This window comes from Garra rufa, chromosome 16 (genome assembly GCF_049309525.1).
Source record: "Garra rufa chromosome 16, GarRuf1.0, whole genome shotgun sequence".
In the NCBI taxonomy this organism is placed as follows: Eukaryota; Metazoa; Chordata; class Actinopteri; order Cypriniformes; family Cyprinidae; genus Garra; species Garra rufa.
The window spans coordinates 16,262,008-16,286,268 of record NC_133376.1 but is presented as its reverse complement, the minus strand read 5'-3'; the positions used below and the strand labels follow the sequence as shown (position 1 = coordinate 16,286,268).

Here is a 24,261-nt window from a genome sequence, read left to right as displayed (position 1 = left end):
GTGTTGTCAAACTGATGAAGATGTTTTCTTAATTTGTTGTCGTTTTTTTCTGTTTGCATGTGTTTTCTTGTTTGCAGCGCGTTGGCCTCTGTCGGCCACCGTATAATTGCGAGTTTTTATCTCACAATTCTGACTTTCTTCTCACAGTTGCATAATACAAACTCACAATTCTGACTTTTTTTTCTCAGAATTGCAAGATATAAACTTGCAATTCTGAATTTATTTCTCAGAATTGCATAATATAAATCACAATTGCGAGTTATAAAGTCAGAATAATTGGACATAAACTTGCAATTGCAAAAAATAAAGTCAGAATTGCAAGATAAAAACTTGTAATTTGGACTTTTTTTCTTGCAAATGCGAATTTGCGAATTTGTATAACGCAATTGTGAGAAAAAAGTTGCAGTTACCTTTTTTATTTTTTATTCAGTGTTAGAAACTGCCTTCCATAGGTTTGCCATCCCTGAAATACAGTCTTGTTTTCCGTTACAAATATCTAAACAATATTAAAAAAGACCTAAGAAGCTAAATGATATTAATTATATTAAGTATTGTTTTCTGAAAATGTATTACAATTAATTTTAAAACAAACAAAAAAAACACTTATTTTTGTATTTTTTTCCCCTCCGGAAAACTTAATATCTATGGTTTTGCTTATCAAAATTAATATCCTGATTTAGGAATGTTCAGATATTTGCACTGAATAACAAGATGAAAATCATTTTTTTGCAGCGTAGGTGTTCACACAGCTGTGACAGGAAGTTTTCAACTGATTACCATAACAATACATTTTCAAAACAGCGCTAACACCTCTTAGCCCAGCAGTACATTAACTTACATATAAAATCACTACCAATGTGTTCATAATTAAGATAATACACACCAATTTGCAATATTAAGCAGCAAAACAAGCTATTTTGTATAGCTAAAAATAGCTAGATGTGGATGAGACTGGAAGCCATACCCATAACATTTACAAATGTCCACACCCACTCTTAATCAGAAAACAAAGTTGGATAAGCGGGTCCTAAGCAACTAGCTCCTGTTCAGCTACCATGCTTTATAACATACCTATCTAGCATATGCTGTTTTTTCAACAGGGATACTCACTAGCCTCTGCGACTGATCACAGTAATCCACTAAAATTACAAATAGATAGTATAAAATAGTAAATAACTTTGTAATTCAAGTATTAGCATAGCTGGCTCATACCTGGTTAGCACTGTATTTAGTCTACTTTGCATGCTAAGCCCTTGCAGTGGGGGTCTGTCTGCAGATCCGTATAGTGGGGGGCAGGACGGATCACGAGGGTCGCGTGGAGGTTGAGGTCAAGTCCAGGTGGGGAACTGTATGCAGTGACAACTGGACAACAAGAGAAGCCATAGTGGCATGCAGACAGTTAGGCCTCAGATACTGCCTGCATGCTATCACTGTGAGTAAGAAAGGCACTATGGGACTGGCTAATCAAGCACTGGAGACTGATTGGTTGTGAAATCCCATGTTAGCCTGAAATGTGAGTTATTAATGTGTGAAGTGTACACTACCGTTCAAAAGTTTGGGGTCAATAAGAATTTTTAAATAATTTTATTCAGCTAAGATGCATTAAATTGATCAAATGTGGCGGTAAACTATGGAAGCTTGTATATCTCGCAAATCTTACCTTTTTTTTCAGAATTGTGAGATATAAACTCACAATTCTAAGAAATGAAGTCAGAATTGTGAGACATCGTCGCAATTCTGAGAAATAAAGACATCTGAGAAATTAAGTGAAATATAAACTCACAATTCTTACTTTTTTCTTAGAATTAAGATAAAAAGGTCAGAATTATGAGATAAAAACTCGCATTTGTGAGGATTGCAAATTTTTATCTTCCAGTTCTGACTTTTTCTCGCAATTGTGAGTATATATCATGCAATTAAAAAAAAAAAAGTCAGAACTGTGAAACTGTTTTCTTCTATAGTAAACACATTTTAGATGTCACAAAATATTTCCATTTCAGATAAATGCTGTTCTTTTGTTTTTTCCATTCATCAAAGAATTCTTGAATATTTTGTTTACCCAAAAATATTAAGCAGCACAACTGTTTTCAACGTTAATAATAAAAAATGTGTCTTAAGCAGCAAATCAGCATATTAGAATGATTTCTGAAGGATAATGTGACACCAAAGAATGGAGTAATGAGGCTGAAAATTTAGCTTTGCATCACAGGAATAAATTACATTTTAAAATGCAATAACATAAAATCAAATATTACTGTTTTTATTTTGTTTTTGATCAAATAAATACAAACTTACTTAACATGAGAGACTTTGCCACTAAGCAGACAAATAAGCAGTGAAAGTTAAAATAGTCCAGATCAGGTTACTAAAACACTGAGGTGTGTCCAGTATGTTGGAAATATGAAAAGCAATTCATTTCATGTTCATTTACTTAATTGTAAACATTGTGGCTTAAAATATGGCAAACCAGCAACACTCAACCAATAGTGTGAAATTTGTTTGTTTGACCAATGAAAGCATTTTCCATTATTTTTGCTATTCTGTTTGATTATACTTTGCATTATGTTTCTTGCTTTATTTGTAATTAAGTATTTACTATATTCATTCATCTACTAATGAGCTCTCTCCTGTGTAAAGGAAACGTGGTACTGGGACAGCAGTAATGTGACGGAGATGGTCCTGAGCGGAGTGAAGTGTAAAGGAGATGAGATGACTCTGACCGACTGTCAGCATCATTCTGTTGTCAGCTGTAAAAGAGCAGGAGCACAGTTCTCCGCTGGAGTCATTTGCGCAGACAGTAAGTGACATGCAAGTCTGTAACAAAAGTTTGTTAGCAATAGTTAATGTTATTCCATCTTATTTGGGTATCATAGTAATGCCTTTCCTCCACAATCCCTAGCGGCTTCGGACCTTGTGCTGAACGCTCCATTGGTGGAGCAGACTGTTTACATCGAGGACCGACCACTGCACTTGCTGTACTGCGCAGCAGAGGAAAACTGCCTGGCCAAATCAGCTGCTCAAGCCAACTGGCCGTACGGCCAACGCCGCCTGCTACGCTTCTCCTCTCAGATACACAACATTGGCAAGGCTGACTTTCGGCCACGACTCGGACGCCACTCCTGGGTCTGGCACGAATGCCATAGGTAAACTGTGTCTGATTTTCAGATCTAGATCTTGTCTTTTCTTGCATGTGGTGCAACACCCAAAAACATACACTAAACAAGTATGCAAATGCTCATTTAACATGAGGTTAAAAAAAAGTTCACCCAAAAATTCTGTCATTAATTACTCACCCTCATGTCGTTCCAAACCTGGAAGACCTTTATCCATCTTTGAAACACAAATGAAGACATTTTTGATTAAATCCGAGAGCTTTCTGATCCTGCATAGACAGTAATGCAACTGAAACAATCAATGGAACAGAAAGGTAGTAAGGACAATACTAGTCCATGTGACAGTGGTTCAACCATAATGTTATGAAGCTTGGAGAATACTTTTTGTGCGCAAAGAAAACAAAAATAACAATTTGAATGTGTCAGTTGCATTGCTGTCTATTCATCAAAAATATCTTAATGGTGTTCTGAAGATCAACCAAGGTTTTACAAGTTTGGGCCAACATGAGTGTGAGTAATTAAAGACAGAATTTTCATTTTTGGGTGAACTATCCCTTTAAATCTGTTTCAATACACTGGCCAACCATTCATGTCTAAATCTGAGTATTTGCATATAGTTTGTTTCAGGCCTAAGCATGACAGCATCAACACTTGAACTCAGACAGAAATATGCATAAATAGATTCATGTTCACTCATGCTAATGTTGTTCGCAGAGAGCACTTGGATTGGTTTGTTTGGTTTGAACAGGGATCTATCAACTGTGTTTTTCTTTTGAGCGTCTGGCAGCTTTGCCGAATCTTCTTTTGCTCCATCCTGATCCAGCTGCAGCCCCAAGGACCCATATGGCTTTACTAACACTGGTCATGTTGGCTGAACGTCTGAATCCAGAGGTCATAAACTGATAAAATTTCTTCCTACAAACCAAAGCAGAAGCTTTCAGACCCTGGACAACCTACAGGGTGAATGAAAGTTCATGTTAGTGGTCTCTGCTTTAAATGAACACATGTGTGCCATGATCCAGGGCTGGTTATATCAGTCTCACAGTGGTTCCTGTTCGTCACGGTTCTAACATTTAACTATGCAGAGGTAAAGCATGGGCTAAGTGCTTAAATATTAATATTTTATGTCTGCATGGTTATAAAGTCCTCTCCTTGTTTTCTTTCCTTAATTTTGAAGCAACTACTGCATTTGTAAAATGTAGTATTCTGCTTTCTACATTGAAGTCTATGGCAGTCCTTAAAATGAAATTCCTAAATTGTTTACTCTTATTGAGAATCACTGAGGGCCAAAAAGCCTGGTGACAAACCAAAGTTACAATTTCCACATACTGTACAGTGCTTTGCGAAAGTATTCATACCCCTTCATTTTTTTCCACATTTTGTTATATTGCAGCCTCATGTTAAACTGCTTTAAATTACTTTTTTTCCAGATCCATCTACACTCCATACACCATAATGACAAAGCACAAAACATTTGGGACAGTAAAACACTGAAAAAAAGTACATTGCATAAGTGTTTCCCTTAACTCAGTACTTAGTTAAAGCACGTTTACAGCCCCAAGTCTATTTGGGTATGATGTGACAAGTTTTGCACATCTGAATTTAGCGATTATCTGCCATTCTTCTCATCATCGTTTCACCTCTCAAGCTCTGTCAGAAACTTTTCTCCAGAAATGTTTGATTTGGTTGAAGCCCAGGCTGTGGCTGGGCCACACAAGGACATTCACAGGGTTTTCTACAAGCCACTCTTGCTTTGTGCTTAGGGTCATTGTATTTTGGAAGGTGAACCTTCTGCCCAGTATGAGGTTCTGAAAGCTCTGGACCAGGTTCTGAAAAACAGCCCCACAGCATGAGGCTGCTACCACCACACTTTACTGTTGGGATGCTACTGTACAGATGATGAGCAATGCCTAGGAAGTGTCCTAGTTGTTTTTTACTCATCCCCAGATCTGTGCCTTGACACAATCAAGTCTCTGAGCTCTACAGGCAGTTCTTTTAACCTCAGGGCTTGGTTTTAGCTCTGATATGCATTTTCAGCTGTTAGACCTTTTATTGAGAGGCATGTGCCTTTTCCAAATCATACTCATTCAAATAAATTTGCCACAGGTTAACTCCACTCGAAGTGTAGTAACATCTACAAGCGATATGAATGCTCCTAAGCTGAATTGTCAGTGTCCCAGATAAGTGTATAAATACTTATGCAATGGAATCATTTTAGTTTTTTATTTAACCTTTTTTTTGCAAAGTTGTTACAAATGTGTTTTGTGCTTTGTCATTATGGTTTATGGAGTGTAGTTGATGTGGAAGAAAAAGTAATTCAAAGCAGTTTAACAAACGGCTGCATTGTAATAAAATGTGAAAATAAAATGAAGGGGTATGAATACTTTCGCAAGGCACTGTATATCTCGTGGTGGATGCACAACCTACTGGCCAAAGTTTATAAAGCATACTCAATAACATTACAGTTTTTAGCCTGATATCATGCTTGCTCCATATAGCTTTAGAATATGATGATTAATAGTTATTTATGGTCTGCCATATGCCTTTCCAACATTTGGAACAGGTTTCCAAATACGTTGTAATTGCTGCTTGCAGCTATATTTACTTTTGTATGTTTGTTGATGTTGTCCAACCACAAGACAAGTTCAAGTGAAAAAAATGATGAAAAAAATGATTACCATAACAATAATTACAATGTCAGATATACTGTGCATTGGTCTTACTAACTGCTCACTGTCTGCATTTGTTTGTGTAGAAGCATAGTTTCGTAGTTTTTTTCAGTGATTCATGAATTAGTGCAGCTCCGAATAGTCTCCTTTAACTCTTTGTGGTGGTCTGTGTTTACACTGCAAGCTTCCTGGCAGACATCAGGTTTCCCAATGCATTTGCCCGACACAATGATGATGAGGAAACCTGTTATGTGCTCAGGCTAAAAGGACACACACACAGCTGGATTTGGGACTAAGGCCAGTGTCTGAGAGGCTGATGTTTACTCTATGGCTTCAGTTCCCTCCTGTAGGCCTACAGCACTGAATCTGCTCTCCAAGGCCTTTTAAATCATTTTATGTCTATGAAAATGACAGATTTGTAGTTTGCTGTATCCAGGATTCAGGATAGCTTTCAGTCAGTTACTGTAGGCCTACACATACATATTGTTAAGCTGAAATTGGTTTAAAAACGATATTCCGTACAGCCAATCATATTTCAGTGATATGTGATGGTTTTTGGATGGTTTAACCCTGTTAGATTTCAGCAGAGTGTGTTTATAACCTCCAGGCACTATCATAGTATGGATATCTTCACCTATTATGACCTGCTGTCTCTAAATGGGACCAAAGTGGCAGATGGACACAAAGCCAGCTTCTGCCTGGAGGACACGGAGTGCCATGAAGGTAAGACAGAGGTCAAAGGTCATTTGCTGGCTGTGTCTGTATGATGAAGACACAACGTTTAAAATTTTATTTTATTTTTTTTTACCAAAAGTGATAGTTTACCCCAAAATTAAAATTACTTCATGATTTACTCACCCTCAAGCCATCCTAGGTGTTTATGACTTGCTTCTTTCAGGCAAATACAGTCGGAGTTATATAAAAAAAATGTCCTGGCTCTTCCAAGCTTGATAATGGCAGTGAATGGGTGTTTAGATTTCGAAGTCCAATGAAGTGCATCCATCCATCATAACAGTACTCCCCACGGCTCTGGGGAGTTAATAAAGGCCTTCTGAAGTGAATAAATGTGTTTGTTTCAGAAATATATCTATATATAAAACCTTATAAACCACAATCTCTAGCTTCCGTTAACTGTCTAATGGTGCATGTTCACGAGAGAGTGGCGTTGTTGAATAGAGTTTCATTCCTAACTCTTTTATTTCCAAAGATCTAAGAAAAAATGTCATGTGCTATCAATGATATGAACCCTTTTACTTTTTTGGAGTAATGTAATGTCAAAGCAGTTGTTTATCCACTAGGGGTCCCTAAACTTCTATATAAAAATCAAATTATTTTGACAATTATTGGACAGTAGTGATGCGCGGATGGCGGTTATATCCGTGGGCGCTGCGGATAATCCGCGGGTCGGGTGGGTCGGGTAATAAAAAAATGCATTCTGATTATTTGCGGGTGGGTCGCGGGTGGATGAGATAAATCAATAATGATGCAAATATTAACTACATTTTCTAAAACTTGAACGTGTTTTAAATATGTTTTTCATCAGGCAGAGACGATTTCATTTGTGTGCGTGTGTGTGTTTGCCTGTTCTAAGTTTTTGGTGACAGAAACGTTGACATTCCATATAAAGTTTGAAGGGAGTTATGCCTGTGCTAATGCTATTGAGCACGGTAATGCAGCGGTGTAGTGCATTGGTCGCTTTGCGTTTACCCACGTCTCTGATGCGCATCATTCAGAAGTGTCCTGCATTAGCCAAAATCATGACAGTCCAACACATGAATAGCTAATTCAGTCGCATGTTAATAAATTGAAATATTCCCTAAAAACACCCAGTAAAGACAGTGATGTGGTCAGGACCGTGGCGCCAGCTTCTTTTGAAATATATTTGACGATTTTGCCTGATGCGTCCATGCTGCCTGTTCATTCTTACGCGAAAGCATGTCAGGCTAGGCGCGCAGTGGTAGGCTATAATTATTATTGATTACTTATTTGAATCAGTAGATTATAATGAAAACAATACCTTAAAAATGAAAAGAAGCAGATTTTTACGCTCAGACCTTTCTTAAACTGGTGAACCCCTGCAAACTTCAGTCCAAGCATGCGTTCAAATACTAAGTTCAGAGCGGCTCTAATAGAGAGAAAACCCGACCGATTTCGTCAGAGATTGCGGAGAGTCGCATCCAGATGTCAGTTAACGTTATTCTTTTCTGCATGGATTTGGCTTAAAATCATGAGTGATAAACGTATAAGTGTGCAGCGATTTGCAGATCAGCTGAATCAATCTGCTGTTAACATGAACCATCAATTTATCATATCATCATGCAAAACTAAGAATTACAATAAGTGTAATATGACGATCGGGTGCGGGTCGGGTGCGGTTATCTAAATCAGAGAAAAATATAGGTGCGGGTGGGTGGCGGGCGGATAATTTATTTGAAGCTGCGGATTCGGGTGACGATTGAGCCCATCCGCGCATCTCTATTGGACAGTGACCAATACTTTAAACCTGCTCTGTCATCTTTAAACATCTGGTATGTTATTTAATACATTAAATTTGAAGAATAAATATTAAAGACATTAAACCACCGAAGGTAGTTTGCAGGTCTTAGCTGATCTAAGTCTTCAAATATCTAAAAACCTTCTAAAACCAGTAAAACAGTTCACTCTAACCACCTAGGCTAAGCTAGACTGTTCAAACAGATTTTTTTTTGCTTTCTCAGCACTGGTTTTCCATTTCGTCCATTGTGCTCGCATCTGGGGTCTTTTGCAGAGTCTTGTACACGAGAGCCACACTTTCATTTCTTTTTTCAACGCCATTTAAAAAGTTATACTTAAAGATCCAGTGAAGTCCTTTGAAACACGCCTCGTTATTCTGTGTGTCGACATACAGTGCGTTCCAAACAGGATATATCGCCCTCCGAAGGGCACTTCGAAGTGAAAACAATCATGGCTGCCATATTGAAGTGTCGTTCCAAACCAAAGTGCTCAAAACTTCCCTACACCCTTCAACCAATAGCGTTTCGCTTATATCACATTGTGCTCAGTAAAGCCTCATTTGACAGATTGATTCATGTTCAAGTGTTAGTTTTATAATTAGTTCACTTTAGGGTGGTTATTTGATACTATAAAAACGGGGTGTGGTGTCATGATTGTGATCTTGCGATTGGGTCTGCAGTAGTTTGGGCGGGACTTTGTTACCGCAGCTCCGCCTCACGACACTACTGCGCAGACTCTGGCTCCAAATGACATAATTTCCCCCAAGATTGCAGCGGCTATATTGAGATGCTTGGCTTCACTTTTCTATAGTGGAATGAAGCGGAGATGCGTCGTCCATCTTTTTTTACAATCTATGGTCTGTGCCGAATCACGCATATGATCTGCTCTGTGTATGATTGTTTTTCTGAACTGGTGCAGACTGTGTGCGTGCTGCAGCGGTTTGCGTGACACAGTGTGAAACCAGACTTTTTCCGCCCCAAAGGAAAGCATATTTACACTGTCTGAGTCGTCCCCTATCCCCTATATAGTGCACTATGTCCCATTCACCGCACAGAAAATACTATCTACCATCTATTTATAGTGTAAGGGGCGGGACGCTGCGGATTCTAGAAAGCATTTGATTGGACAGAAATTTTAATGAGAAGCTGAAGTGCAGGGTGATGTCATTGATTCATATTGGCGGAAGCAAAGACTATAGAATACCCAAGACTTGTCACTCCTATAGACGTTTTTCCTGAACACGGAAGTAAGTCCGACTCTTAACTGAAAGAATGCTTTGCATTTCCGCTCTACATTGTTTCTAGTCAAATTAGGGTATATTCCGAGCTAATAAACTAATGTTAAAGCTATTAAAATGTTTTTAAAAAGCGCATGGCTCCATAGCGCCATCACTTGGCAATGTCGCAATGACCGTCATTTGTCAGTGCCTCACTTTAATGAGTGTGTAGATGACACGAAGCAGCGGACGTTAGCTACATTAAAAACAGATGGATGCTATTTGAATGGGTTCCTACGGAAACCGGAACAGAAAAGCATTCAATCTGACGTTAGAATTCGTAATGGCGGCGCTCATCGTTTACTCAGGAAAAAGGTCTATAGTTTTGAATGGGGACAAATGCAATGCTCATTATGGCCGCGAAGCCCTGCCTTCTAAATGAAAGAGCCAATCATTGATTAGTAAAGTCAGTACATCACTGCAGCGGCCGTTAGAAGTTTCGGTTGCTATAGAAACAATCACATTCTGAGATGTGCGCTCAGTACTGTCAAAGTCAAAGAGTATAGAACAGGGCTATTCAATTGGCGGCCCGCCAATCATCTTCGACCGGCCAGAGGGAGAAGTACGCGCAGATGGCTTGAATTGTTTTTTAGTTTGTCCACTAGGCGGCAACACTGGCCCGGGCCAGCCAAAAAAGAAAAGCAAGAAAGCCAAGAACAACAACAATCTAACGTAGACCGCAACATCAATGGCAGATTTCACAAGCGCTCATAGGGCTCTAGACTAGGGTGACCACCTGCTAATAAGCCCAAGGGGGGACAAGGGGTATGTTTCTGAGGGACAATGTGGGACACTGCCTGGCGCGGCGGTGCCCCCAACCCATGGGCAGACTCACTGGTATATTAAATATATACCAGTGTATATTAAAAATACCTTAAATGGTATATTAATAATGCCCTATTCCCCTAAACATGTGTGATTGCTGATGTATGCTCATGAATAGGCCAACCAATGTGTATTTTTTTCAAAATAAAGATTCATAATATTTTGAACAATCAATGAATTGACAGATGCACTTCCACTTACGATTTACTTTAGCTATTTAATTTTATTTATTTTCATTACAATTTATTCACTTTAAATAAATTAGAATATAAAATTATAGGAATAACAGGAATTGTAGTTGCTCAACACCACAGGAAAAGTTTAAAAAAAAAGTCTTAACTCACAATTCCCCTCCATGTCCGATTGAGAAGGGCGTTTTGCAAAGGTGACAAAAAGTTGCTGCACATGAAATATACCGTGGATAACATTAAAAACATGTTTTCTATTAAGTTACACATTGATTATTTATCACTTAAACCCACTGATCTATAATAGACCTTTCTCACAACTTCCGTATTTTGCACCGGAAATACGTAATTGCTGTGTAAACCTATTTCCGCCCCGGTATGCCGGTAACCAGTTAAACAACGTGAAAAACGCTTAACATGGCTTAATGTATGTAAAAAACGACCAGGAAACCCCAAGTTTCTGTCAAACCTTACGTGGAACAAACATTAACTACTATCAAAAGAACGAGCCCTTATTCCACAGATAAAGTGAATTATATCACGTTAAGCGTTTTCTCCCCCATAGAAGCCCATAATAAGGAAACAGCTTAACGTGATTTAACGTACCTCAACAGCGACCAGGGAAGACCAAACTTATGTTACATTTTACTTATAATAAATACTTGCTGCTCTCAAAAGAACGAGCTCTTATTCAGCATATAAAGTTATCGCCCCCCATAGAAGTCCATTATAACAAACCATGTTAAGCTTTTTCCTTAATGGAGTTCTATAGGGAGAAAACGCTTAACACGATATAATTCACTTTATATGATGAATGAGATCTCATTCGTTTGACAGCAGCAAGTACTTTTACATAAGTATTTTTTGACAGAAATTTGTTTTTTTTCCCAGTCGTTGTTAAGATACGTTAAACTGTTTCCTTATGGGTTTCTATGGGGACGCTTAACGTGATATTATTAACTTTATATGCTGAATAAGAGCTCATTCTTTTGACAGCAGAAAGTGTTTATTATAAGTAAAATTTTAAGCCACGTTAAGCTTTTTTTTTTTGTATAATGTACTTCTATGGGGGGCGATCACTTTATATGCTGAATAAGAGCTCGTTCTTTTGAGAGCAGCAAGTGTTTATTATAAGTGAAATTTAACATAAATTTGGTCTTCTCTGGTCGCTGTTGAGGTACGTTAAACCACGTTAAGCAGTTTCCTTATAATGGGCTTCTATGGGGGAGAAAACGCTTAACGTGATATAATTCACTTTATCTGTGGAATAAGGGTTTGTCTTTTGATAGTAGTTAGTGTTTGTTCCAAGTAAGGTTTGACAGAAATTTGGGGTGTCCTGGTCGTTTTTTCGTACGTTAAGCGTGTTTCACGTTAAGCGTTTTAGAACGTCCCGGATAAACTCTTCGTGGAAAAATGTATATCCTTTATCCAATTCGTTCCTCTTTGTGACGGAGTTTTCCTCCACGACTCTTATCACGTCGGCAAAAGTTATCTTTGGCAACAGTGAGGGAAGTTGTGTAGACTCTCTCCATTTTAATTTTAATTTACCCGGCTTTCTGCTGTGTTGACATTACATAGGAAGTCTGCATACCCTGCGATTGCGTATTTCCGGTTTCTGTGAAAAAGGTCTATAGAGAACTGGATTGCTCATGACGTCATAAAAGTGAAGCCACCGCGCCGCCATATTAGTATTCCCTAGTATTCGCATACATTCTATTGAATAAATAGGAAATTATAATATTTTATTGAGAAAACATCGCATAACAAGTCAACGTTTTTATATCTGAAGTCTCACTGTACATTTTCACAATGCAAACGTCCTAAGCATGTAAACGGTTATTTGTTTACTGTTGGGAATTCCCTCTGCTTATTAAAAATGTATGTTCATAGCCTACATTACAGTCACGTACATCAGATAAACATAAACATCGGACGATCTTAGTACAGTTATTCACGGTTTATGTTGTTTTGTTGTTTATATTCGTACAGTAGACTAACTGCATGTTTCAACAATACTTAACAGTAACGTTATTCATTTCGAAGCAGGTAACGTTAATGATTTGTTCGTTAAATTAATAATTAATTCAACATACACAGCATTTTACTCAGATGGAAACGGTAATGTTAGTAAATCATTACAGAATTTGCTGATCTGAAGAGTCTGAAATAGATGTTGCTCAGTCAGGCACATTAAAAATACACACCATGACTCGGAGAATATATCACTGACTACAAATGGTGCGGACTTAAAGACATGAAGCTTTATTTCAAAGATTTGAATTTCAATACAACGAGCAATATAGTAACAGAGACTTGTATTGTATTATTCACTGTATAATCAAATCAATTTCAGATACTAATACCAGATATATGGTACTGTGTATTATTTCCTGCATAATTAGGTACATAAAGAAATATATTTAGAGTTGGATCAGTTACCCGTCTCTGTAAGTGCGCAGCTGACACACCCACCTGAACGATTTCAATATATCGCTTATCCAGCCCGAAATGACCATAAACATTCCAGAAAACATCTAAATTAATTTACATACACATATCCTAAAAACTAATCCTGTGTGAAAGATACGCTTCAAATCGGGTGATTTTAGGTCAGCAATTTACATGTGACTCAATGGCGCTCTCTGCAGGTAGGGAATAGTAAGATGGCGGATCGAACACTTCCGGTGGCTTCACTGCCTAACGGCAGTTTAGAACGCATTGAGCAATCCAGTCATTATATAGATCAGTGCTTAAACCCCTTTTTCTGCCTGTCTGTTGGTCGCGCATATCCGCCATGTTTGTAGTTTTTTTATCACTTTTTATGCATGTTTGTAGTTCTAACCGAATCCTCATTCACCGCGCAATGTGTTGTAGCAGTTAGAGAGTGCGCATTGATCCGCACTTCGAATTCTGAAGTTAAGTAGTAGACCATCCGCGAAACTTTGGAATACTTTTTTTTAACATAATATGATTTGGGACATACTAATTCTATTTTCGAATACGGATAGTATGCGAATTGGGACGCAGCAAGTCTCTTTCATCATTTTTCAAATTGAAAAGCACGCATCTAAAAGTTCCTTCCCAGTGTGTCTGGTATGCACGTGAGAGCGCTGTCATGACAACAACGAAAAAGTTGACAACAACCTGGGCTGCGTTTCCCAAAAGCATCGTAAGCTTAAGTTGATCGTAGCTCCATTGGTTTCAATGGGTCTACGATGAACTTAAGCTTACGATGCTTTTGGGAAACGCAGCCCTCAGGCTCAGGAGTTCAAGTGAGGGGTGGGTGAGGCAACAGTAGTGTGCTGAACTGTCAAGTAATGTTCGTTTGGCTGCCTGGGGCTCGATGATATAGAGTGATCAACTTTTTTTTTTTTGAGCAAGCATTGATTATGCGTGACATGCTCTCAATTTGCGGGACGCATGAATTGGGCTTCAAACGCTGTGCGCGCACGCGCTACGCGGGACGGGTGGTCACCCTACTCTAGACTGCGACCAAATGGTCGCATTTTTTCTGCCGGTGCGACTAAATTTTGTGAGCGGTCGCACTGGAGCGACCAGCGCGTTATTCAACTCATAAGCACTGCTATTTCTGATTCATATGAGAAACATAAAACGGCGAAACGAAAGAGAAACCAAGCGTTTATCAGCTCAGACCCCAACGCAAACACACTTGTGCGAGCTCAGAACAGCCTTTACTCAGGAACCAAAGTTGATTTCGCGACACTGTTACTGCACAGTGCTGCGAGATCCAGTGAAAAGTGTTTGAATTCGCACAGAATGAATTAAGGTTGCTGCAAGACCTAGTGAGAATCATTCAAATTCTGCTCAGAATCCTGTTATAAACAGTGCTGATGTATGTCAGAAAACCAGAAATAACGCCAACTTAAGCAAAGTCGAATGTTATTACAGTATTAATTTCAGGGTTTATACAACCTTTTGAGAGAGAAATTCAAGCACTTTTCAATGACTTTCAAGCATTTTGCACAAGAGTTTTACCACTTTAAAGCTCTTATGATCCAATTTGAATGTTATTTTGATGGCCAAAATATACTTTGTGGTAAACAAACACTTATGTAAAATTAAAAATAACATCAAATCACAATTTTAACCAGTATATGGCAATAATAATCTGTAGTTTATGCATAAACAATTTATAGTTTATGTGAAGATTGTTTTAAAAATCACTTAAATTAAAAGTTGTTATATATTTCAGAGCCTATTAAATGTTGAAAATATTGGCTTTTAATTATACATTAATGTTGAATGGACATAATATGTAAAACTGAGAAAAATTTCATTTAATAGAGACACTAGTAGCAGTATCAATACTTCTTTAATAATAGGCTACTTGGTAAAAAGATGCCATTAAACACATATTTAAAATTTATATTGTTTCTACCTTAATTTGGAGGTTCAGTGTGAAATTATGACAATATAAATATGCGATTAATCATGATTAATTACAGAAAAATGTGTGATTTTTTTTATTTTTATTGATTGACAGACAGCTCTTATATTAACCTTTTATAGATGTTGGTGTTGGTAATATTAATTCAATTTAGTGAATATGCATTTCAGTTAAATTGTATAGGCCCCTCCTAGAAAGAGATCGGGACGGCCCCCACCCTTGGCCCCCTTTAATTTTTCGGTTCGATAATCGGCCCTCTGATGAATCTAATTGAATAGCCCTTGTATAGAATATAATGTTTTCAAACAAAACGCATAAAGTCTCGAGGGGCGTTTTTCAAACTTGAACTGTATTTTCGAACGCTTTTTTTGAATGCAGTGTCATCCACAGATTCTGCAAAGGATGCGAGACACGAGCATAACGGTCAAAGACGGCCGTCATATTTAAATAGAAAAAAAAAACTATGGAAAAGAAGCGCGGTGGAAAGCAAAAGCCATGGCAAAAAAACAAAAAAAACAAACACATTCTGTGTGAACAACACCTTAGAATAGTTCAAGGTGTTCCTAAGCTGGAATACTGCCTTGTGTCTCCACTGAGGTGTTGCTTACCTTGTTCCAGGTGTTTCAAAACACTACGAATGTGCCAACTTTGGTGAGCAGGGCATCACAGTGGGCTGCTGGGACTTGTACAGACATGATATCGACTGCCAGTGGATTGACATCACGGACGTTAAGCCAGGAAACTACATTCTACAGGTATTCAGTTGTGGTGCTCCTTGTTTCAAAAAGAGTAATCACTTTGGTACTTTGTTAGAAATGTGTTTCCATAAGATAGATAGCACACTAACAAGAGAGACTGTTACATGAGCAGACCGTGGTCCCGTAGGACCCCATTGTCTGGGCTTTTCAGCGGGTCAAATAGTTGTCAAAGAGCTGTTGCAGCTCTGCTCTCTAGTGGTGGAGATGTGTCACAGCGCTCACCAACATGTTCAGGAATGCAAGAGTTAGAGGAGTAATAGGATTTGGATTGATTAATGATGTAATAAACCTTAAGTACACAGAGCGGGGGTAGAGGTTTTACTGGGAAAGACCCTCCCAGATTAAGATGTACTAAGATAAAGTCCACTTTTTTCCCACAGACTTTGCTGATTATGCTCTGTTAGCTAGATCAAGTTTGGTTACACAATGCAACCAGGTTTAACAATATCACTCTTATCTTTTTCTCATTTTTAGGTTATAATAAACCCCAACTTTGAGGTAGCTGAGAGTGACTTCACCAACAACGCTATGCGGTGCAACTGCAAATACGACGGCAACCGTGTCTGGTTGCATAAATGTCATCTTGGTGAGATGGCCTGTTGTTCGCTGGGTCCTTCAGACCTGCCTGATTCTATTAAACATCTGATGGGATTGAAATGACATGCTTGCTTAATCCTTACCTATTCTTGCTGGCTGGCAATTTTAACTTAATTTGTATTATTTGTGCTTCCAGGTGATTCATTCAGCGAGGAGGCTGAGAAAGAGTTTGAACATTATCCCGGGCAGCTCAACAACAAGATCTCTTAACATTTTTGCCAATGAACCCAGGTAACCCAGGAACTGCAATAACCACGTAACTCTGGACAAAGAGAAACTTTAATCACTTAACGTAACGTTACTATTTATTCTCATTTGAATCCATTGCTACTGTGGTCCAATCAAATGTTGTCATGCTGAGTTTACTTTTAGATTAGGTCATCAGAAATGATTATGTAGCCACGGGCCTTAAAGACAGAACAAAGCTGTGATTGTGGCCTGGGCTTTTGTCCATGCAAATGTAAGTGTTTGGTAGAGGAAGACAGTGGCTATACACACTTCCTCTTGTATGAATACTGAACACCTCAGAGCGGACGTTCACGTGAAACACCCGTTTCATTTAACACGCATCAGGGAATTACAAAAGATGCTTTATGAATGTTTACACACTGTGATTGCAGATGGAATAGAAGCGTCTTTCATCACAGTATGTGCATTTATATGTATACCCAGGCAGGATTTGCGTGTGCTATGTATGTGTATATTTGTATATTTCTGGAATGTCCTATAATCATGTTTGTAAAATATACAAATCTGCATTTTTAAAACCTTGGTGCCACTTAAATCATCTTCTCTGCCTACATTTAGATCTAAACTAGGGGGGAAAAAAACTGTATACAATGCAAAACATCAAGTTTAAACATGTTGCTGTTTCTGGACAAGTTGGATTCAAATGAAAGCCAGATGACATTAGGAAATGCTACTGAAAACCCTACACTGATACAGAACTGACATCCGAGTATTGCCAATATGGCTGCGCATCTGGGTAACTGACCAAACTGTGATGTAAGTGCAATCCCTCTATATTACTAAAGCTGGGTAAATTTAAGTGTTTGACATTAAAGACAACATAGTATGGTTTTTTATAATCTGATTATAACAAATGTAAAAAATGCCCCAGAAATCAATTCCAGCGGGGAAATATTGCCTCTTAATGAGAACGTTAATTTCCCAACAATGCTTACTCATTACAATTTATAAATGATGAGATGAATAAATAAGCTTTCCATTGATGTATGGTTTGTTAGGGTAGGACAATATTTGGTCAAGATACAACTATTTGAAAATCTGGAATCTAAGGGTTGCAAAAAAAACCTAAGAAAATTGCCTTTAAAGTTGTCTAAATGAAGTTTTTAGCAATGCATATTACTAATCAAAAATTATGTTTTGATATATTTACGGTATAGGAATATCTTCATGGAACATGATCTTTACTTAATATCCTAATGATTTTTGGCATAAAAGAATAATTGATAAAATTATCAATGGAATCGAAAATTATGGAATCACTACACTACACTGTTACTTTATAACAAATAAACTAATCACAGATATGACAAAAAACAATTTTTGATTAATTATACAACACACTGGTTATGTGAAACAAACCTCAAACAAATGAAATTCAAACAGTTCAATTAATGGAAAATTCTTTTCCATTTCAAGTAGAAGGAAAAATTATGGAATCATTCAATGTTGAGGAAAAAAATATTGAATCAACTTGTAGTTTGTATTTCTGAAACACATCTAAAAAGCTAATTAGCCAGCAGTTAAAAGGGAGTACATAGAGACCTTAACGAGCTGTTGAACTTGGCTAATTGTAAGGAAACATGTCCTCAACAAGAAAGCTGTCAGTTGAAATGATGGAAAGGATTATAAAACTCCTTCAAGATGGAAATCTATCATGGAGTGTGGCAAAAGAAGTTGGAAAATTGAAAAAAAAAAAAAATCTTGCAAAGCTGATCTGTTGTAACCAGCTTGACAAAGAATAATGTTATTCATTAGTGAAGTCCATGCCCTAAATAATTCAGGCCCTCATAAATGAGCAACAAAATACTAATTGTTTTCTTTGGTCAATGATTCTATAATTTTTCTCAACATTGAATGATTTCATTTATTTGATTCCTTTATTTGCTATGAAGTAAAAAAAATGGGTGAATAACCTCTAAGAGTGGTGATTCCCTAATTTTTGCCAGAGGTTGTATACTCACGGAACTTAAGACTGGTTTTGTGGTCCAGGGTCACATTTTCTTTTTGTATCACTGCCAGCTTACCATGAATAAAAGGAGAGCATGGATGCACATAAATTGAGATCTACCTGCTCAAAATTAGGCTTTCCTTATGGTAGTACCTTTAATATCAAGGCCTTGGGTCGCAAAAAACTTTACCACAAAACAGGCAGCTCTTTGTGCATTGTCATATAGTTTAGGTGTAATGGTTCTCGCGCACACAAAAATCTGCATATTTTGTTGCAAAGGTCCTTGATAATATGTAACATGGTGCTAATATTGTGAGAAGACCAAAATGCTTATAACGTGCATTTTGCATAATGAAAAAGTGCACCTTGAATTCATGGTCATGTTTTGTAGCCACTAAAGAATCACTAAACAGCTGCCTTAACCAACCCTTCCCATGTTTTAAATTCTAATTCACTTTTTTTTTTAAACCCATTTGGATTTGTTATCTTCCTCCAAAGAATAGAGAAACACTAGTAAATCAGTTAGGTTCTCATATTTGTTTTATTAACATGAAAAGTTACAACGGAAGGTTTTAAGTGACAGGAAATGCAGTACGAAAAACAAAACATGAAGTGACAAGTTTCGAAAAAGGAAAAAGACATGGAAGACAAAATAGAATGGTTAACTTAAGCAAGCTCCTCTTCGCCCTCCTCCTCAAACTCTCCTTCCTCCTCAGCGGTGGCATCCTGGTACTGCTGGTACTCGGAAACCAGGTCGTTCATGTTGCTCTCCGCCTCAGTGAACTCCATCTCGTCCATGCCCTCTCCGGTGTACCAATGCAGGAAAGCCTTGCGCCTGAACATAGCCGTGAACTGCTCTGAGATTCTCTTGAACAGCTCCTGGATGGCAGTGCTGTTGCCAATGAAGGTGGCGGCCATTTTGAGGCCACGGGGTGGAATGTCGCAGACGGCGGTCTTCACGTTATTGGGGATCCATTCGACGAAATAGCTGCTGTTCTTGTTCTGAACGTTGAGCATCTGCTCATCCACCTCCTTCATGGACATGCGGCCACGGAAGACGGCGGCGACGGTCAGGTAGCGGCCGTGACGGGGATCGCAAGCGGCCATCATGTTCTTGGCATCGAACATCTGCTGGGTGAGTTCGGGAACGGTCAAGGCGCGGTATTGCTGGCTGCCCCTGCTGGTCAGAGGAGCGAAGCCAGGCATGAAGAAGTGCAGACGAGGGAAGGGGACCATGTTCACCGCCAGTTTACGGAGATCTGCGTTCAACTGGCCGGGGAACCTCAAGCAGGTGGTCACACCGCTCATGGTGGCGGAAACCAGGTGGTTGAGGTCGCCGTATGTGGGGGTTGTGAGTTTGAGAGTGCGGAAGCAGATGTCATAAAGGGCTTCATTGTCAATGCAGTAGGTTTCGTCTGTGTTCTCCACCAACTGATGGACAGACAGTGTGGCGTTGTAGGGTTCCACCACGGTGTCAGAGACTTTAGGAGAGGGCACCACGCTGAAAGTGTTCATGATGCGGTCAGGATACTCCTCACGGATTTTGCTAATGAGGAGGGTGCCCATACCGGAGCCAGTGCCTCCACCCAAGGAGTGAGTGAGCTGGAAGCCCTGAAGACAATCGCAGCTCTCCGCCTCTTTCCGAACCACATCCAAAACGGAATCAACCAGCTCGGCTCCTTCGGTGTAGTGGCCCTTGGCCCAGTTGTTTCCGGCACCACTCTGGCCTATCAAAAAACAAACAAAAAAAAATGTTGGGAGTTAAGTTACATCTACGCAAAAGGGAACCAGATCTATATCTGCCATTCAAATTTTGTTCTGAGCCAGTGCAAGATCAATTTTTTCCAAATCAGATGTTCCAATATGCCCTAGCTAAACAAGTCAAATATTAAAGGGTTAGTTCTCCTGATAATGAAAATTAGCCCATAATTTACTTACCCTCTAGGCATCCTAGGTGTGCAAGACTACAGTCAAATCCAAAAGGACTTAAAGTTGGCAATAGGCAGGCGTTTCTCTTTATCAGTTCAAATCAAATCCAATAAAGTGCATCCACCAAGGGCTGTCACAATTTCTTAATTTGAATCGACGATTAGATATTTACAATTCTTTGATTTTAAATCCGAAAGAGCGCACTTCACGGACAAGAATCCAAAATTTTCTTCTACACTGCATTACACATTAAGCCCGTTTAAAATTCATTAAGTATAACCGTGAATTCACAAATGCTACGATTCAGCTAAATAAACATATGCGATGCAGGTTTACTATACACGTCAATTATGTACTTACGTGTAGGTGCGTCTCACTGCAGCTCGGTTCACAGTAGAGGTTGACCGATATTGTTTTTTTTACCGATAGCTAGGTACCGATTAATTAACCAATAGTTTTTGAAAATGGATACTGAACAGCAACTAAAATAATGCTCTATTTTTTTTTTTTTACTTTGTAAATGAATAGAAATATTAATATTAATTATATTTTAGATACACAAGTTATTTCATAGTTCATTAATGTTAACAAAAACTTCTAAATTTAATATCAGTAAATGTTGAAATTAACACTAACAAGGAACACCACTTCTATTCTACAGCTTTCATCAATCTTAGTTGATGTTACAAATGGCCTCATTGTAAAGTGTCATTTCATATTAACAGTCATGCTAAAGATGGCCATCTTTAAATATCTACACAATACCATAGTATTTTTTGCAAGTATACTCAGTTTAACTGCTTTAATTCTAGAACACTTGTGATTATCCAATCAAAATAACAAAATATGTTAGCCACACAAAGTTCAGTGCTGCATTGCAAGTACAACTCGCAGGTATTACGATCTATATTGTTGTAGCCATTTAAGTAAGAATTTTCTGTTTTACATTTGTTTAAATATTTGAGTTTTGTTTCAGTATAATCTATTATGAAAGAAGTTTGTGTAATTTGTAAATGTCATAAAGGACGTGGTATGAATTGGATGGCAATACAGTGGGAGAATTAAACATTAGGGTCGGACGTAACCTCTTATGGAGCCGTTAATGTGCGCATACTTTAAGCCTTGATAGCAAACACAGTTGTCCTTTCTCTACTAATGCAGCATCTAGTCAACAAAATTACTTAGCAATGATATTAAAACATGCACTATAGTATTATATTTTGTTGATGATGTTTTAAATCCTCCAAGTGTCCAGCTCTTTTTAGTGCACAGTGATCTCAAAAGTTCACATATTCATTAGATTACTGTGGCTATACTTCTGTGGTAAAGATATAAAGATATGGCCAAAAGTTAAAGATTGACTTGTAATGTTAATCAACTCCAAGCAGAGCATACGCAGTGTCAGTGTTATCCGTCTGGAGATGCTTCAGTGTACGACCGTTAGCACAAGCTAGATTAAAACAACAATTACGTTTTAAAAGGTCTTTCTTAAAAAAAATAAATAAAAAAGTGCATCGACAGTGAGAGGCATTTTATTATGGATGTACTTTATCGGACTTGTTTTGAAACACCCACCTATTGCAATGATAAAGCTTGAAAGAGCAGGACAATTTAATACAACTCCAATTGAATCCCTCTGAAAGGACGCTTAGGATGTCGTAAGGGTGAGTAAATTTTAATTTTTGGGTGAACCAACCCTTTAAAGCTTACCAAAAACGAAGTTATCTGGTCTGAAGATCTGACCAAATGGACCGGACCTCACGGAGTCCATTGTACCAGGCTCCAAATCCACCAGCACGGCACGTGGAACATACTTCCCACCTTAAAACAAAGCAAAACCATAAGACAAATTCAAGGCTATAATGTCTACATGCCAGTCATAAAGTAAACCAACGTTACGAAATACATCAGATTTCCGCTCACCAGAGGCTTCATTGTAATAAACATTAATTCTGTCCAGCTGAAGGTCACTGTCACCATGGTAACTGCCTGTTGGGTCAATTCCATGCTCGTCACTAATGACTTCCCAGAACTGAAACAAGAAAGATTAGATTTAAGACGCTTTTAGACATTGGACAAATTTATTTAATGTAAATAGTTCATAAGAAATAAATAGAAGCGATTAAAAAAAAGGGCTAATCCATTATTGAATGGCTGGCGCTTCCCGTTACATGCGCTCCAGACTTGTAAAATGGAGTTTGCCAAGTCACCGGGGCCATTTTGCACCACCGGGAGCTTAAAGAAACGGACAACTAACGTCGCGAATATTAACTGAGGTTCTTGCGAAGTAGTACAAAATGATTCAAAACATGTCTCTGCATGGGGCCTGAACGGTATTTGCGTCATGATATCAGCGTTCCCGCACTTTCCATGAGCTGAACCAGATACAACCGGCCACATTACGACACGTGATTCTTTCAAGCGAATCGATTCCTTTGAACGGCTCGCGAATCGCTTGCGTCACCACTCCCTACAGTGAGTAACATCTGCAGAGGAGCGAATATTCAGAGCAGTTCGGCTCAACCGAATCATCAAAAAGAATCGATTCACTTGCGAATCGGATATTACGCCGGTCCGGCGCGGCCAACACCCTAAAACTAACGCATTGTTTCAGCATTACTTCATTCAAATCGTTCTGATTTTGCATAAAATAAACGTCCTTTTTACAAATTCAAGTCGGGTTTTGACGCTTCTCGGTTGAGGACTTAAAAACACAATTTTATTTAAATACTTGTTGCGTGCGAGATTAATCCAGAACCGTATTTAGACCAAAACAGCTTTTAATAATCACATTTTAAAAATAACCAAAACCCATGCCAGCATATTGTACGTCACATAATATATTTCTAAGAGAAATTGCTTTAACTAGAACAGATTGCAGTTCTAAACGTCGCGGATTATCTTTTTTAACCCCCCAAATCCCAAATGGTATTTTATAGACTACGTTACAATTAATATATATATATATATATATATATATATATGTTCAGATCTTACCTTGGCACCAATCTGGTTGCCGCACTGTCCAGCCTGTAAATGCACGATCTCCCTCATTGTTGCTTATTTGCTTGCTTGGTAACACAAATATAACCAAACGAACCCCTTCTAACTCAAAACCCTCGACAATGAGGTCGTAATATGAGATGTGCTCCTACTTATTCAGTCTGGAGAAATCACCTACATTTCCATCATTCTGATTGGTTGGTATACGCCCTCTCCAGCATTCTGATTGGCTCGTTTGTGTGCTCATTGTTTTGATTGGTTCGCGCAGGCGCTAGCATCACTAGAAAGGGTTTATGGCCATTGGCTGGAAGCGCGGTAATAACGGCTCTCGACATTCAAAACGCCACCGTATCTAAAAAATCAGAAGATTTTTGTGAAACGGGAGGGGCTGCAGGGGTGTTTTTCAAAACGTACTTGCTTATAAAGAACAGTTAAATCAGGACTGGAGCTATTTTGATGGTTTACTCCTAGAATTTTTTTTCTTTCATGACCATTACAAGGTGATAATTCATTTATATAGGCGCAATAAAGAAATAAAAGTCTTTAATAATAATAATAAATCTTTGTATTTTAAAGTTTGGACAAGCTATATACCCATTTATCATTGTATATACATTGTATCATATCTATTAATCATAGTACATCCATCTCTCACAACCACATTTTCATTGAAAAGGTAAATATGCACCAGTATGTCAAAGTCAAGTTTACATACACCTTGTAGAATCTGCAAAATGTTAATTATTTTACCAAAATGAGAGGGATCATACAAAATGCATATTTTTGCATATATAGTTATTTTTAT

The 24,261-nt window shown here is 38.2% G+C and overlaps 2 protein-coding genes across 2 annotated transcripts in view; one reads left to right on the top strand and one right to left on the bottom strand.

The window, feature by feature from the left end:
* loxl3a (lysyl oxidase-like 3a) overlaps positions 1 to 17,094 on the top strand; it is a 33,649-nt gene extending 16,555 nt beyond the window's left edge. Inside the window, exons 9-14 of the mRNA XM_073820711.1 lie at positions 2,638 to 2,797; positions 2,900 to 3,143; positions 6,390 to 6,505; positions 15,591 to 15,727; positions 16,205 to 16,316; positions 16,464 to 17,094. Of these exons, the coding sequence (XP_073676812.1) occupies positions 2,638 to 2,797; positions 2,900 to 3,143; positions 6,390 to 6,505; positions 15,591 to 15,727; positions 16,205 to 16,316; positions 16,464 to 16,537 (843 nt within the window). The 3' untranslated portion in view covers positions 16,538 to 17,094. The remainder of the gene's footprint in view (positions 1 to 2,637; positions 2,798 to 2,899; positions 3,144 to 6,389; positions 6,506 to 15,590; positions 15,728 to 16,204; positions 16,317 to 16,463) is intronic.
* A 1,952-nt stretch (positions 17,095 to 19,046) lies between these two features.
* tubb4b (tubulin, beta 4B class IVb) lies at positions 19,047 to 23,605 on the bottom strand. The gene is made up of 4 exons (XM_073820013.1): positions 23,451 to 23,605; positions 22,377 to 22,485; positions 22,164 to 22,274; positions 19,047 to 20,251 (listed from the first exon to the last, which is right to left on the bottom strand). Exons 1-4 carry the CDS (start codon positions 23,505 to 23,507, stop codon positions 19,191 to 19,193), a joined length of 1,338 nt encoding a protein of 445 aa, XP_073676114.1. The 5' UTR covers positions 23,508 to 23,605; the 3' UTR covers positions 19,047 to 19,190.
* Between the last annotated feature and the right edge of the window lie 656 nt (positions 23,606 to 24,261).